General features: G+C 31.3%; 1 protein-coding gene across 6 annotated transcripts; it reads left to right on the forward strand.

The window, feature by feature from the left end:
- The first annotated feature begins 2,653 nt into the window (after positions 1-2,653).
- On the forward strand, positions 2,654-8,534 carry LOC141453067 (uncharacterized). Of its 6 annotated transcripts, XM_074125800.1 has the most exons (7): positions 2,654-2,810; positions 2,921-3,046; positions 3,235-3,383; positions 5,158-5,290; positions 5,367-5,481; positions 6,707-6,881; positions 8,253-8,534. In XM_074125800.1, exons 5-7 carry the CDS (start codon positions 5,393-5,395, stop codon positions 8,400-8,402), a joined length of 414 nt encoding a protein of 137 aa, XP_073981901.1. In that variant the 5' UTR covers positions 2,654-2,810; positions 2,921-3,046; positions 3,235-3,383; positions 5,158-5,290; positions 5,367-5,392; the 3' UTR covers positions 8,403-8,534. The 6 variants fall into 6 exon arrangements, with proteins under 6 accessions (XP_073981901.1, XP_073981900.1, XP_073981905.1 ...); XM_074125799.1 differs by lacking the exon at positions 3,235-3,383; XM_074125804.1 differs by lacking the exon at positions 3,235-3,383 and having other exon boundaries at positions 6,728-6,881.
- Positions 8,535-16,373: the final 7,839 nt, after the last annotated feature.

Raw genomic sequence — 16,373 nt, forward strand, 5'->3', positions numbered from 1 at the left:
TAGTTATGAGTGACACTTATTACAACCTAATTTAAATAATAAAAGAAATATTATAATCAAATCTAATTTGTTTAATCCATATTACCATTGGCTGGACTTTCTATTGACAGTTACAAAGATAAACAAACATAGATAAGGTGCCAATTATACAGGTCTTCTTCCATATATATATTTTTTTTAAGGATTTTAAACAATTCCTGTATATTCTGTTAGTTTAAAAACTATAGGATAAGATCGATGTAAACTCGTCTTAATGTCAAATATAATAAATATATCAGGTGGAAACGAAATTGTTCAGGTTAATAACTTAAGCAGTCCTATTTAAAGCTCGACCAAGGAGGTTCTTAATTTATTTTTTTGGCTTATATCTATTTTAATAAATGTTACAAAATACCAAAAACTTCTTGAATAATTGAGAAGGTAGTGTTGACAAGTGTTAAGTTATGTGAATAAAAAATAGAAGCTTACAAATGTCAGATTAATACAAAAAATAGTAATTTACAATTATTATTTAACCAATTTGAGAACATTAATAACAAATACAAATTACTTTACTCGGAAATGGGTGTTAGATGGCATGTCTTGCGAGGACGATTACTTTTAAATGGAAAGTCAAATTTTGGGGTTATGAGGGAAACGAATAAGTTGAGGAACTGTTGATCTCCTCAGTTCTCCAAGTTGCTCTAGCCTCTTGATGCGCTTACAAAATTGAAAGTGGACAGAGTTTCCGTATTCGGTGATAACTCCAAAATGTTAAGACTGAATTCAAAGGTTTTTTTGTTTTTTTAATTTACAAAGTCTTCTCGATTGGCTACTCGGCTGTAGCCGAATCTCGCAGAGGCACTGGTTCCTCTATCGGATAATGAATGATATACAGTGGTCAAAAAAAGTATTCATACACTAAGTTTTTTTACTTTATCTACTGAACTTTTGTTTCTAGGATGACTATTTCTTCAGCACTGAAATCGAAGATAATAATGAATTTAATGCTCTCATTTTCTTTTATAAACATGAAGAATTGATTAAAAAACAGAAAAATAATTTATTGTCTGCAAAATAAGTATTCATAGACTCAGTCTGAATGTTATAATTAACGCAAAACTAAAGACCTAATATTTTGTAAGCAATCCCTTTGCATTTGTTATTGCCTTAAGCTTCCTTGGCAAAGATTCCACCAGGTTTAGTGTCTCTTGAGATGTGATTCCTGCCCATGATTTCTTTAAATTGGTTATGAGCTCTTTTCTGGAAGAACATTTCAATTTTCGAATTTTCCGCTCCAAACAAGACCATAAATTTTCAATAGGATACCCGGAGACTGTGGAGGGATGAGAAGTTGTTTCTGGGCATTATAAAGCAGCCATTCCTTAGTATTTTGGGCTGTTTGTTTGGGATCGTTATCCTGTTGAAAGAAGTATGCGCTTCCGATGAGCACGCTAACTCTCAGAAAGTCTCGCATCAACTTCAGGGACCCTTGTTTCGTCACTGACCATCCGAAATCGCCTATATGCAGCGAGTTACAAAGGTAGAACTGCAAGGAAGAAACCATTTATTAGTGAAATCAATGGGATGAAGAGACTGGATTTCACTCGAAAGTTTGCCAATAAGCCGCTTTTTAATTCTTCCCAAATTCTTTACGTTTATGAAAGAAAATGAGAGCATTAAATTCATTGTTACTATCTTCGATTTCAGTGCTGAAGAAATAGTCATCCTAGAAACAAAAGTTCAGTAGATAAAGTAAAAAAAAATTAGTATATGAATATTATTTTTGACCACTTAGTTATTAGAAAAATAAAAATAAGGAAAGAGAATGTAATTACAACTTATGGTATTTCAAGGAAGCATTTTTGGATCTATTCCGTTCATAATATTCTCTTCTGATCTTCCATTTCAACTAAGAGGGTTAACATTGGAATCGGTTGCTAAAGAAAACCGCTCTGCTTAAACTACATAAACCGCTGACTTACTTAGTTCGCAAAGCCCAATGTTCTGATTAGAGTAAAACCCATATCCAACTTCTACTTTGGTTTTCCTCAGTGAATCCGAGTCATACGGTTTTGGGAACATTCAAATTATTTGTTATTTTGTTGAGGAAATACTGCCGAAGATATGCATTAAAACCTTGCGATTCATGGGCATGCCCGGAGCTCAAAAGTGGTGGCCATAGGTGAGCCCACATAGTAACTAACACTGGCCTCTTAAAAACGATGGCCATCCGGAGCAATATGGTAACAAGATTTTAATATATATTACAAGCTGATAAGGAAACACAAGTTAAGTAAAGGATTATCCAAACATGGGCCAAAATACTTCGTCAAATTCAGCTCATTGTTTAATACTACGGATTTTCAGGCAGAGATCCTAGGTTCGAATAAAGCTGCTCTTCCTAGAGTCTTTTACAGCTTCCTGCCCGATGATGGGGTTGTTGTCTTTAGCTAGACTTCTGTCTGGAGGCTGGAGACAAAAAGACTTCGGACGCGTATAACCTCAGATATAGTAGGGACTTAAATTACAAATAATAAAATAAAATTGTAACAAATAAACCTTTTCAAACAAACTTAACGGTAAATCAGACAGATAAATAAGCTTACAGTATTTTTTTCATTTTTAGTGCCTTTTTATTACATTTAATGCATAAATTTGAAATTTACAAATTTCATAAAACATGTGTTAACATTTACAGCAAATGGAAACAATTTTTTTTTTTTTTGACAAAATTAAAAAAAAAAATCCTATGATCGACTTACAATAAAAATGGACACCAGCTGGAGGACACATTAAATTCTTTAGTGTAAGAAATTCTTTCCAAAATTGTAGGTTCACAATGATTTCTTGCTAATTTTTCTTAATTTATTAAACAATAAATAGTTTGAACTTTTGTTTTATACAAATTTGCAATAATAGAAATTAAAAAAATTTTTAGAAATTCAATTCTAAATTTGTCACATACTACGAAAGACAATCAACGAACGGCATACAAAATCCATCCACAGAAACTGTAAATTTGTAGTCGTAGAATTTTGTAAATAAATCGGCCTATTTATGGAAGGTATGTAGTATCATTAAATTTGATTGTGTAAAATGAAATTTAATAGCAGACCATGAGCGAAGTATTAAATTGAATAAGCAAGAATTATTATCTAAATAAATGGTCCATGCTGCTGTTACGATATTTCATCCATTAGATTTTCATCTTTAACGATAAAGAATAACAAAAATTTTTAAATCAAAACACAGTGTTTTTAAGAAATATTATATCATATGGAGTAGATTGAATGCTGCCCTATGTGCAAAAGAATAAGTATTTTATTACGTAAGACTATTGAGTTTGCATTTAAACGCATTGTATTCACCTCCAATTTGAAGTGGTTATAACTGCATTTACTGTGAGTAATCCATTTTATATTTAAAAGGAAAATTGTTTATTAAGGCATGACTTATTGTAGACACTTAGTAACAAATTGCCACCACTTAATTTAATTAGAAATTTTGTAATACCGACTGCTTTCGGACCTTCTTGGTTTGCAGTATTTCAACATACTGTAGGATTTAGAAACTGCAGTATTGGTCATGCACTCTGTACGACCATTTCGCATCCCACCGCATCCCTTATAACTACCCCAATATGGCGGTGCATATGAGCTAGAGCAGGGTTGTCAAACTCAATTTAAACATGGGTTATTCGTACTAGATTCACGCGGGCCACATCACACTTAAATATTTTGTTAAATTTATATTGTGAAGTGAGGATTCAGGAATATGGATAGAATAATTAAAACACTATATAATTGTATTTATAAAACGAAAATTATTCTTATTTTACCCGAAACTTGGCCAGCGATTTCCTCGAACAAGTTTTGATATATCTGGATTCAAAGACTGAGAACGTAAGAATGTATTTTGGAATTTCTACTCCTTTTTGTCTTTTAATAACGAACCATTCTGGAATGCCACTTAGAGTGGCAGTCATATCGCTTCCAAACATCGCCGGAACTGAGTCAGCGTGTTTATATACTCCCGTAGGCCTCCAGGTAAGGGCACTGAACCACCGTGTATACTCGTCTTCAGTAGCTAAAGGGGTTGACAAGGAATTGGTGTGTACGTTATTGCCTTGATGTCTCCTAAGCGCTATTTTCTTCATAACAATGTTTTTCTATTTTCATTTTATTACAGAACAAAGTGAGCCACAAAAAATTACCTCGGGGGCCGCTAGTTTGGCACCTCTGAGCTAGAGATTGCCTATGAATGCATTAAACGCAAACAGTTGCACATATCGAACCCATTATGTGGTGTAAATGATTGGCATTTCAAAAGTGGCGAAACTACCCTTTAGGATCCAACGCTGAGCGTGCCCAAATTTAAAAGAAAAAGTTATTATTATTTTAGGTCTATTTAAATTTCAGCATTAAAATGCAGTTTTGATAAACAAAAAATATATCCTTTTAAATTACATGCTGCTACGAATAAACGAAGTCTGAACAATTAAGAATTATACTAATGAAATAGGCTTGAAGATTTTAAAGAGGGCCGAATGCCTAGCCATCGAAAAAAGTACTCCAGAATGTAAATATATGCGTACACATAGGATAAGAGAGAAATGACGAAATTTCGGTTTGGACCTGCTGTAATGGATAATGTAGTTAGTCCTCGCATCTGTTATTGTAAGCATGTTTATCGTATCCCTAGCGGTTTCGGAATAACATCCATTATCAGAGACAATATGACTTCACTTTTTCCACAATTTGACTTCTTCTCACACTAAACTTGAGACTCATTTGTTTTATTTGTTGAAGTTTTTTATTTTTTGAATAGTAAGTAAAGTAAGGTAATCGCCTATTTTTTCAGGCGGGGCTTAACATCCAACTACCATTTACTAGGTGTCGTAGACGGAGGCGACTAGCAAACTTACTTTACTATTTCTCATTTAACCATTAAATAAAATCCAAGGCCAAGACCGGGAATCGAACCCAGTACCTCAATGCATATTAGCTTTGCAGGTCTCGCCTCTTAACCCGCTCGGCTACCGTGGCGCCTATTATTTTTTGAATAGAAAACTTTGAGAAAAAAAAAATTTGGGTCACGGATTATTTATCTTAAATGTTAAGTTTAAAAAAGAAACCAACGTATTTTACGAATTTGATTTTCCTTTTGGTTTTTCAGTTCCAATGAAAATTTTCTAACCTTCTCTGATATTTGCCAAAGAAAATTATGCAAAACTTCGGATTTATCTTCAACTATATTCAATGATAAAAACAAACAATGAAATTTGTAATAATATAAGTAAGATCAATAAGTGAGTAAACATTTTCTCATATTTTCTAATTGTAAAAACAAAACAAAAAAAAAATCAATATATTTATTTAATCCAGGTATTTCCAAAATTTTGTTTAAAGAAATGGACACACCTGGGAGAAGTTGTTATAGAACTAGGCGAAACCATGCGAATGGGTATAGACCTTATAATAGACTGCCTATACGTCCAAGGTTTGGAATTAATTTTAATAATAATGTTTTTAATTTAGCAAAAAGTGAATATAAGTCCAGTCATTTTAGTGCCTAAAAAAAGAAAATAGACAATTTTCTGCAGTAATTAGTCTTATCTCGTTTTTTGTAGCCTTTCTAGGCTAATTTTTCAGGCCATTATTATCACTAGGATTCTTCTTCTGATCTTCTGCGAGATCCAATTACATTGTACCTAATAATTTCTCTCAGATAAGAGACGGTTACTTATAAGAAAGGATTCTTCAAGAAAAGTTTGAGTTTTGATATTGCATAATTGCAGGTACAAACCCAATTCGTTGGATGGAAATCCATTAAAGAGATTATATCTCAGATATTTCAAGTATTTTTTTTTGGGGGGGGGGGAGTCTGTGAGAGGGGGCTAAAGATACTAAGAAAATTCTTTAACTTTTTCATGCTCGACACGTTTGCGATTGAACAATGAGAATTATTCTTCGATTTAGTCGAAAATTATGTGTAACATTTGCATTCACAATTTCTAAAATTTGAATTATTGTCTTAAAATAGGAAAACACCTACAATTTGAGCTATATTTGAGAAAATTCTTTAAAAAACAGTTGTCTCAGTAGAATGGTACTTTGACTGTTGACCGATTTTTGATTCAAAATACATAATGCTAACTTAGTCAGCAGTACAATAACGTTGTTACAATCACCTTCGTGCTCTGTTTATCTCAACTCTTTAAGTTCATTGAATTATACATTCAAACATATTTTAAAATAAGCTAAAATTTTTCATTATTTAATGAAGTCAATTTTGAAATTCTTCTACGCACTGTAGCTTTCACTTTTACATTTTTTTTTTTTTTTCAGTCTCAAAACAAAACTACAAAGATGCGACTCCTTTCTTCGCTAGGGTATCATGTTCTATTCTAATCTCTAGTCCCAAATTTGGAATTACATTTCTGAAAAAAGTAATACAGAGAGCAAGTAAATTTATTATAAGTAAAGTAATCGCCTATTTTTTCAGGCGAGGCTTAACGTCTAACTACCAATTAGGTGTCGTGGACTGGGGCGGAAGCTCATACTTTACTATAAACAATTTTTTTCTATCAAATAAAAAGTAAACATTCGTGGGATTCGAACTGGCGATCCCTCACATACAAAGCAACGTTCTTGACCACTAGACCAACACCCACCTCTTATTTATTATAAATAATAATTAAAACTATTATTTCATTTTGTTCTAGAAAACCGTTCTTTTTCTTTAGAAATTGCGAACGTGATAAAATAATATTAGAATATCCTACAATTACTATGAGATTGCTAAATATGTTAATAAAAGAGAAATGGAACGAATTAAGTCAAGAAGAACAAAATAGCTATAAAAAGATGGCAGCTTTAGATAGAGCGAGATATGAAGAGGTAAATACTATAATAATAATGATAATTTGTTTCTGTACCAATGGGAGTTGTCGAAGAGATGATACGCGTTTTGATCTCAAATGATTGAATAACGCCTGTGGTCGGCAACCTACGACACGCGGGTCACCTAATGTCCCAGGTAACAATTCTTAATCATGACGATAGGTGGGTATTTTATTAGAAGACCACTTGTAAACTACAGATGAAAATCATTTATGCGTGATTGCTACATGTTGGGGCAATCACTTACTTCTAAGTTTTCTTCTGTTTGATTTCGCTTTACGATCAGCTTTTGGGTCCAGCTTACACATGTGAACTAGTATTTTTCTTAATGAAATTCATTTTCAATTCATTGCGAAACAGGTTAACTAACAAAAATTAGAATTATGTATTCTTTTAAAAACAACCATCATCCTAAACATCTCACAGTTTACAGGTATCATCAAACATCATCCAGGAAGTCATTAAAATGATTAAATGATTGGGGTTAATTTTATTTACATGTTTTTTACTTTTCTGCTTTTCATTTTACGATTTCTATCAAGTTATAATTTAGGATTTGTTGATAATAAATTAGTCTTTATCAATTTATAGAATACTGGATTATCCCAACTATATAATTTTCTTATTTTCTGTACTCTGAGATAATATGTAATCTAAAATAGAAGTGATGTGACCCACCAGTAAAACTTTTTGAGAAAAAAATTGAAAAATGGCACACTTTTAAGAAACATTGCCGACCGAATAACCTATAGCAGACCAAAACATATACGGTGCCCTTGAACGTTAAATTGTGTTTTCGTCCCAATCCCGTTATAAAAACGATGTTTGCGTTTGTTTTTACTAACTTCAATCGTGATTAGATGTAATGATTTTGCGTAAAAACTTAATATGGCTCCCAAAACCGGGCTAAGAATTCGCTCTAAGAAAATAAAAAATGCTTCTTAAATTATTCATTCTATTTTATAAATTTTCATGCTTAGATTTTATTCATTATAATGTTACTCTAAATTTTAGATTCAAAATTAATTTATAAATTATCTTCTTTGTTCATCATTCCTCGTGACTGTAGGTTTTCAAATTCAAATTCAAATTTTCCTGAGATTGAACAAGTAATAACTTTTTACTTGATTCATTTAAAGAATAACAACTAAAATAATAACTATACGAAATAGATATAATAATACCATTCCGGATCGTGTTAGTGAGTCGTTTCTTCTTGATTCAACTTGCTTTACAAACAGAGAGTGTAATATTAGTTTAGTTTAGACCAATGCATTTCTATTTACGTTACTGCAGTTTTCTTGTTACCATTAATGGCTAAATTCCTTTTGTTTATATTTTTATAATCAATAAAACTTACTTTTTAAGGAAATGGTTAGATACAAAAGTTTAAAAGGCCAGAAAAATAGAAGAAATAGCAAGGCGAAATCGACATGTTGTTATTTAACAGAAGATGAAATGGAAAAAGCTCGGAAAGAGTTTAAACAATTTCTTTTATCAATGCAAAATAATTTGTAATTTAATTATTCCTTAACAATTTTATCATTATTTTTAAATTTATTGTTTTCTTATTATGATTTAGCTTTTTTTCTTTTAATTTTGCTTTATTGCAATTTCTATATACACAAAAATAAAGTCTTTATTTTGTTATCAGATTATTTATTTTATTTATTAATATTTTCAAAGTTCTAACTTATAAATTTTTCAAGTCATAGATTCTGAACAGTGAACATTAGTTTGACAACGTCCTGAATTCTTTTAGCTTATTAATTAATTTTAAAAACTGTTAAAACTTTAGTATTCTCTTTTGTCCTCTTAGAAAAGAAGTAAACAATTTATTAGGTTCTGTGCATTTTATATTGAACTTATATTTTTATTTTTTATTGTTTATTTCTCTTTTTTTCAAATTAATTTTTGTATATATTATATTGTTAGCTGTAAATTCTTAAGATACTTGTAAGCAAATTATTTATTGTAAATTCTATTGTACATATGTAGTTCTTTTAATTATTGTTATTATTATTAAAAAAAAAAGAACTTTTATTTATTAATTTACTTATCTTTATTTTATTTAAGTCAATGGGTCGACACTTATATCTCGTCTGGTGACGAGTCTACCACGTCCAAGACATCAAAGAAATCTCTCATGAAAAGCAGTGCACCAAGAAATAAGAAGCTCACCACAAAAGCCATGATTACTCGAATAGCTGCTAAAAAAAAAAAAAAAAAAGGAAGGTTACTTTACCTCATCACCACCACCGTCACTGAAAACAGCTTCAGGACAGTTTGCATAACGTAACTGCTCCTCCACGGGTATTGACACCTAACCCTTTCTTACATGAGGAAACTACGGACACTACCCTGGTCAGCAAAGTACCGAAATCCCACAAACCGCCACCAATTTACGTCAAGATACGCCACATTCTGCGAAACTTTATCGCGTGAAGTAGGTCGAGAAACGTTCAATTGTAAAGCTAGAATTACTGACCAAATTGTCAACACCAGTACTGTTAAAAGCTGCAGAGGTATCGTAAGGTATTTAAAAAGTCACAATGCTGAATACCACACCTTCCAGATAGAAGAAGAATATTTCCCCCATAGGTATTTGATAAATTATCTAATAATGCAATAAAAATTGATATCGTAAAAATGTCGAAAATAAACATGTTTTGAACATTATATTTCCGATTTTATACTTCTAATGTATTGCAAACTCAAAAATGTTAACAAAATATTTTCCTGATGTAAGGGAAAGTTAAATCTACATCATTGAATGAAAGTGTAAGAACTCCATTTTATCTACTGGATCACTGTGCTTTTATTGGTGAGGGAGTGGCTTGCGGTGTCATACGTCATCAGCAACAGCACGCCTACTTCACTCATCCCGTTCGCCAATAAGATCAGCCAATCGTTTTTGGTACCTATTTCTAGGAAAAATATGATTTAAAATTTTTTTACTAATTTTTTCCCTATAGGTATTTGATAAATTATCTAATAATGCAATAAAAATTGATATCGTAAAAATGTCGAAAATAAACATGTTTTGAACATTATATTTCCGATTTTTTACTTCTAATTTAATGCAAACTCAAAAATGTTAACAAAATATTTTCCTGATGTAAGGGAAAGTTAAATCTACATCATTGAATGAAAGTGTAAGAACTCCATTTTATCTACTGGATCACTGTGCTTTTATTGGTGAGGGAGTGGCTTGCGGTGTCATACGTCATCAGCAACAGCACGCCTACTTCACTCATCCCGTTCGCCAATAAGATCAGCCAATCGTTTTTGGTACCTATTTCTAGGAAAAATATGATTTAAAATTTTTTTACTAATTTTTTCCCTATAGGTATTTGATAAATTATCTAATAATGCAATAAAAATTGATATCGTAAAAATGTCGAAAATAAACATGTTTTGAACATTATATTTCCGATTTTATACTTCTAATGTATTGCAAACTCAAAAATGTTAACAAAATATTTTCCTGATGTAAGGGAAAGTTAAATCTACATCATTGAATGAAAGTGTAAGAACTCCATTTTATCTACTGGATCACTGTGCTTTTATTGGTGAGGGAGTGGCTTGCGGTGTCATACGTCATCAGCAACAGCACGCCTACTTCACTCATCCCGTTCGCCAATAAGATCAGCTAATCGTTTTTGGTACCTATTTCTAGGAAAAATATGATTTAAAATTTTTTTACTAATTTTTTCCCTATAGGTATTTGATAAATTATCTAATAATGCAATAAAAATTGATATCGTAAAAATGTCGAAAATAAACATGTTTTGAACATTATATTTCCGATTTTATACTTCTAATTTAATGCATACTCAAAAATGTCAACAAAATATTTTCCTGAAGCAAAAGAAAGTAAAATCTAGATCATTGAATGAAAGTGTAAGAGCTCCATTTTATGTACTGGATCACTGTGCTTTTATTGGTGAGGGAGTGGCTTACGGTGTCATACGTCATCAGGAACAGCACGCCTACTTCACTCATCCCGTTCGCCAATGAGATTAGCCAATCGTTTTTGGTACCTAATTCTAGGAAAAATATGATTTAAATTTTTTTTACTAATTTTTCCCCCATAGGTATTTGATAAATTATCTAATAATGCAATAAAAATTGATATCGTAAAAATGTCGAAAATAAACATGTTTTGAACATTATATTTCCGATTTTATACTTCTAATTTAATGCATACTCAAAAATGTTAACAAAATATTTTCCTGATGTAAGGGAAAGTTAAATCTACATCATTGAATGAAAGTGTAAGAACTCCATTTTATCTACTGGATCACTGTGCTTTTATTGGTGAGGGAGTGGCTTACGGTGTCATACGTCATGTGCAACAGGACGCCTACATCACTCATCCCGTTCGCCAATAAGATCAGCCAATCGTTTTTGGTACCTATTTCTAGGAAAAATATGATTTAAAATTTTTTTACTAATTTTTCCCCCATAGGTATTTGATAAATTATCTAATAATGCAATAAAAATTGATATCGTAAAAATGTCGAAAATAAACATGTTTTGAACATTATATTTCCGATTTTATACTTCTAATTTAATGCAAACTCAAAAATGTTAACAAAATATTTTCCTGAAGCAAAAGAAAGTAAAATCTAGATCATTGAATGAAAGTGTAAGAGCTCCAATTTATGTACTGGATCACTGTGCTTTTATTGGTGAGGGAGTGGCTTACGGTGTCATACGTCATCAGCAACAGCACGCCTACTTCACTCATCTCGTTCGCCAATGAGATTAGCCAATCGTTTTTGGTACCTAATTCTAGGAAAAATATGATTTAAATTTTTTTTACTAATTTTTCCCCCATAGGTATTTGATAAATTATCTAATAATGCAATAAAAATTGATATCGTAAAAATGTCGAAAATAAACATGTTTTGAACATTATATTTCCGATTTTATACTTCTAATTTAATGCATACTCAAAAATGTCAACAAAATATTTTCCTGAAGCAAAAGAAAGTAAAATCTAGATCATTGAATGAAAGTGTAAGAGCTCCATTTTATGTACTGGATCACTGTGCTTTTATTGGGGAGGGAGTGGCTTGCGGTGTCATACGTCATCAGCAACACCACGCCTACTTCACTCATCCCGTTCGCCAATAAGATCAGCTAATCGTTTTTGGTACCTATTTCTAGGAAAAATATGATTTAAAATTTTTTTACTAATTTTTCCCCCAATAGGTATTTGATAAATTATCTAATAATGCAATAAAAATTGATATCGTAAAAATGTTGAAAATAAACATGTTTTGAACATTATATTTCCGATTTTATACTTCTAATTTAATGCATACTCAAAAATGTCAACAAAATATTTTCCTGAAGCAAAAGAAAGTAAAATCTAGATCATTGAATGAAAGTGTAAGAGCTCCATTTTATGTACTGGATCACTGTGCTTTTATTGGTGAGGGAGTGGCTTGCGGTGTCGTACGTCATCAGCAACAGCACGCCTACTTCACTCATCCCGTTCGCCAATAAGATCAGCTAATCGTTTTTGGTACCTATTTCTAGGAAAAATATGATTTAAAATTTTTTTACTAATTTTTCCCCCATAGGTATTTGATAAATTATCTAATAATGCAATAAAAATTGATATCGTAAAAATGTTGAAAATAAACATGTTTTGAACATTATATTTCCGATTTTATACTTCTAATGTAATGCAAACTAAAAAATGTTAACAAAATATTTTCCTGAAGCAAAAGAAAGTAAAATCTAGATCATTGAATGAAAGTGTAAGAGCTCCATTTTATGTACTGGATCACTGTGCTTTTATTGGTGAGGGAGTGGCTACGGTGTCATACGTCATCAGCAACAGCACGCCTACTTCACTCATCACGTTCGCCAATGAGATTAGCCAATCGTTTTTGGTACCTAATTCTAGGAAAAATATGATTTAAATTTTTTTTACTAATTTTTCCCCCATTGGTATTTGATAAATTATCTAATAATGCAATAAAAATTGATATCGTAAAAATGTCGAAAATAAATATGTTTTGAACATTATATTTCCGATTTTATACTTCTAATTTAATGCATACTCAAAAATGTCAACAAAATATTTTCCTGAAGCAAAAGAAAGTAAAATCTAGATCATTGAATGAAAGTGTAAGAGCTCCATTTTATGTACTGGATCACTGTGCTTTTATTGGTGAGGGAGTGGCTTGCGGTGTCATACGTCATCAGCAACAGCACGCCTACTTCACTCATCCCGTTCGCCAATAAGATCAGCTAATCGTTTTTGGTACCTATTTCTAGGAAAAATATGATTTAAAATTTTTTTACTAATTTTTCCCTCATAGGTATTTGATAAATTATCTAATAATGCAATAAAAATTGATATCGTAAAAATGTCGAAAATAAACATGTTTTGAACATTATATTTCCGATTTTATACTTCTAATGTATTGCAAACTCAAAAATGTTAACAAAATATTTTCCTGATGTAAGGGAAAGTTAAATCTACATCATTGAATGAAAGTGTAAGAACTCCATTTTATCTACTGGATCACTGTGCTTTTATTGATGATGGAGTGGCTTACGGTGTCATACGTCATCTGCAACAGGACGCCTACTTCACTCATCCCGTTCGCCAATAAGATCAGCCAATCGTTTTTGGTACCTATTTCTAGGAAAAATATGATTTAAAATTTTTTTACTAATTTTTCCCCCATAGGTATTTGATAAATTATCTAATAATGCAATAAAAATTGATATCGTAAAAATGTTGAAAATAAACATGTTTTGAACATTATATTTCCGATTTTATACTTCTAATGTAATGCAAACTAAAAAATGTTAACAAAATATTTTCCTGAAGCAAAAGAAAGTAAAATCTAGATCATTGAATGAAAGTGTAAGAGCTCCATTTTATGTACTGGATCACTGTGCTTTTATTGGTGAGGGAGTGGCTATGGTGTCATACGTCATCAGCAACAGCACGCCTACTTCACTCATCACGTTTGCCAATAAGATTAGCCAATCGTTTTTTGTACCTATTTCTAGGAAAAATAGATCTAAATTTTTTTACTAATTTCTCCCCATAGGTATTTGATAAATTATCTAATAATGCAATAAAAATTTATATCGTAAGAATGTCCAAATTAAGTTTAGAGTAAAGGTATTTTAAGAAGTGCTTTTAATAATTTTTTTTTTAAACATGTACATCTGGATAAATATCTCCACAAATACGTGTAATTGGAAATACGATTAAAGTTAATGCATAAATACGTTTAGAAGAAAGGGTATTTTAGTGGAAAGGGATTTCAATAAGTGCCTTTAATAAAATTTTTATAACAACATGTATATATCTTTCCAAAAATAAGTGTAAATAAGTTTAAGGGTAATGCAAAAATAACTTTTTAAAAAAACTTCGAACTTTAGAAATAATAAAATAAATAAAAAAACAGAATCATGTCAATGTCTTGTCTTCTTGTTGCAATGTTATGGTTTATAAACTTCCTGCAGTCATTTGGATTATATGACGTATTTTCAGTTCGTTCAAATAAAAAAGAAAAAAAGAAGTTTTGTAATTTACTTGTGTGTAATGTGTTGTCAAACGAATCTTTGGAATCTATAAATTGTGTTCGTAGAAATAAGAACTGAGGTTAGCAACAGTTAACATACAAGTAGCCTTCTTGTCGGCGGCTTATAAATCGTGTTGGTATTGTAGGTGGTGGCTATGGTAGGTGAAATCGTGTCGGACCGGCTGGCCAGTTAGTAAGCTGGAGGCCGTTGTAAGAAATGATTGATGCTGGGGCAGAAATGACGCAAAGGCATCCTAATTGAAATAGATAATGCTTGTTGTAGCGGGTTGTAAAGCAATGGCCACAGCTATTACACGTCAATTACCTACCAGTTTGTTTTTCACAAGGAACACTTTGGCCGACAATCTTATCTTAACCATGTTTACAAACCATCATGAGCTTTCTTATCACATTTACCAAACAGACTCAGACTCAAAGTTAATAACAAAAAGATTAAAGAAAAATGTGCAGAATTTTTACCACTTACTTACATTTTAATGCGTAATTTAGCTGATAATTTATTTGTATTATAATTATTGCTTATAAAGACTTGGTCATATAGCAAAATTTTGGCAAAACATTATTTAAAAAATGGTACGTAGTTTAGTCCGTACAAAAAACAAGACAAAAATACCTAACTGATAATAACTTGTGACAACTTGTGTGGATTCTGTTCATACTAAATTTAAAAAATCTGTTACCCATACTAACACGGTTTTTTTCTCATCGCGTATTACGTAATTAAAGATGGTAAAGTAACCGCCAATTTTTTCAGGTAGGGCTTAGCGTCCAACTACCAAGTAGGTGTCGTGGACGGGTACAGAATCATATTCTTTACTGTAAACAATTTTTTTTAACAAATAAAAAGTAGTCATACGCTGGATTCGATCTGCCGAACTCTTACACACTAAGCCAAGCTCTTGACCACTAGACCAACACTCGCCCCTAATTAAAGAATAGAGAAGAATGGAATGTCTTCTGTAAATCCTATGGGTAGGTCCAAAATGTTTGGAAAAATATCTACGAAAAATAAAAAAATGTAGAATATTAGGAACTGAAAATTGATTTACAATCAATCACAAGTAGTGTTTCACAAAAAATTATTGTACCAATGAAACATTCAAGTAAAAAAAATCAAAATTAATGTTGGTATACTTAAGTTTTATTTATTTGTTTTTTTTATTTGTTTTATTATTAACTAATACTGTTTTTATTTTTTTTATAGTTGATATCAATCAATAAAAATTAGGTTGTTAAAGTATAGGACAGTATAATACACGTAACAGAAAAGTTGTGCGCTATAAAACAGAAAGTTATAAAGATGTGCTCCATAAAGATCTACCTGCCTATCTATTAATTTCTAATCAATAATTTAACAAGGGAAATCATTAAAAGAGTATAATACTTGAATAAGACGTACCACTAATTAATAATAATGCTAAATTATTGCATACTGGCATTAAAAATAATTACCTGGCCCACAGTCACGTACACTCATCGTTTGATCTAATTTTAGTAAGTAGTTATTTATTGTAGCTATAAATTAGTTTTGTTAAATTCCTTTTTTATTAAATATACATCATATATATCGCTGCTATAGGCGCCACGTTATCCGAGCGGTTAGAGGCGAGACCAGTAAAGCTAATATGTATTGTGGTACTGGCTTCGATTCCCGGTCTTAGGCTTTGGATTTTATTTGATGGTTAATAAAAGAAATTTACAGTAAAGTATGTTTGCTAGTCACCTCCGTCCACGACACCTAATTGGTAGATGGACGTTAAGCCCCGCCTGAAAAAAATAGGCGATTACTTTACTACTATTACTACTACTCGTATATCGCTGCTATATAAGTAGATCTTAAATTATTTTAATTAAAGTCAAAAAGCGACATTTAGGGGAAACAGTTTTGTTTCAGAAACAGAAA

The sequence above is a fragment of the Rhodnius prolixus genome, unplaced genomic scaffold, assembly GCF_049639745.1.
Source record: "Rhodnius prolixus isolate KJV_2025 unplaced genomic scaffold, Rpr scaffold_3, whole genome shotgun sequence".
NCBI lineage: Eukaryota > Metazoa > Arthropoda > Insecta > Hemiptera > Reduviidae > Rhodnius > Rhodnius prolixus.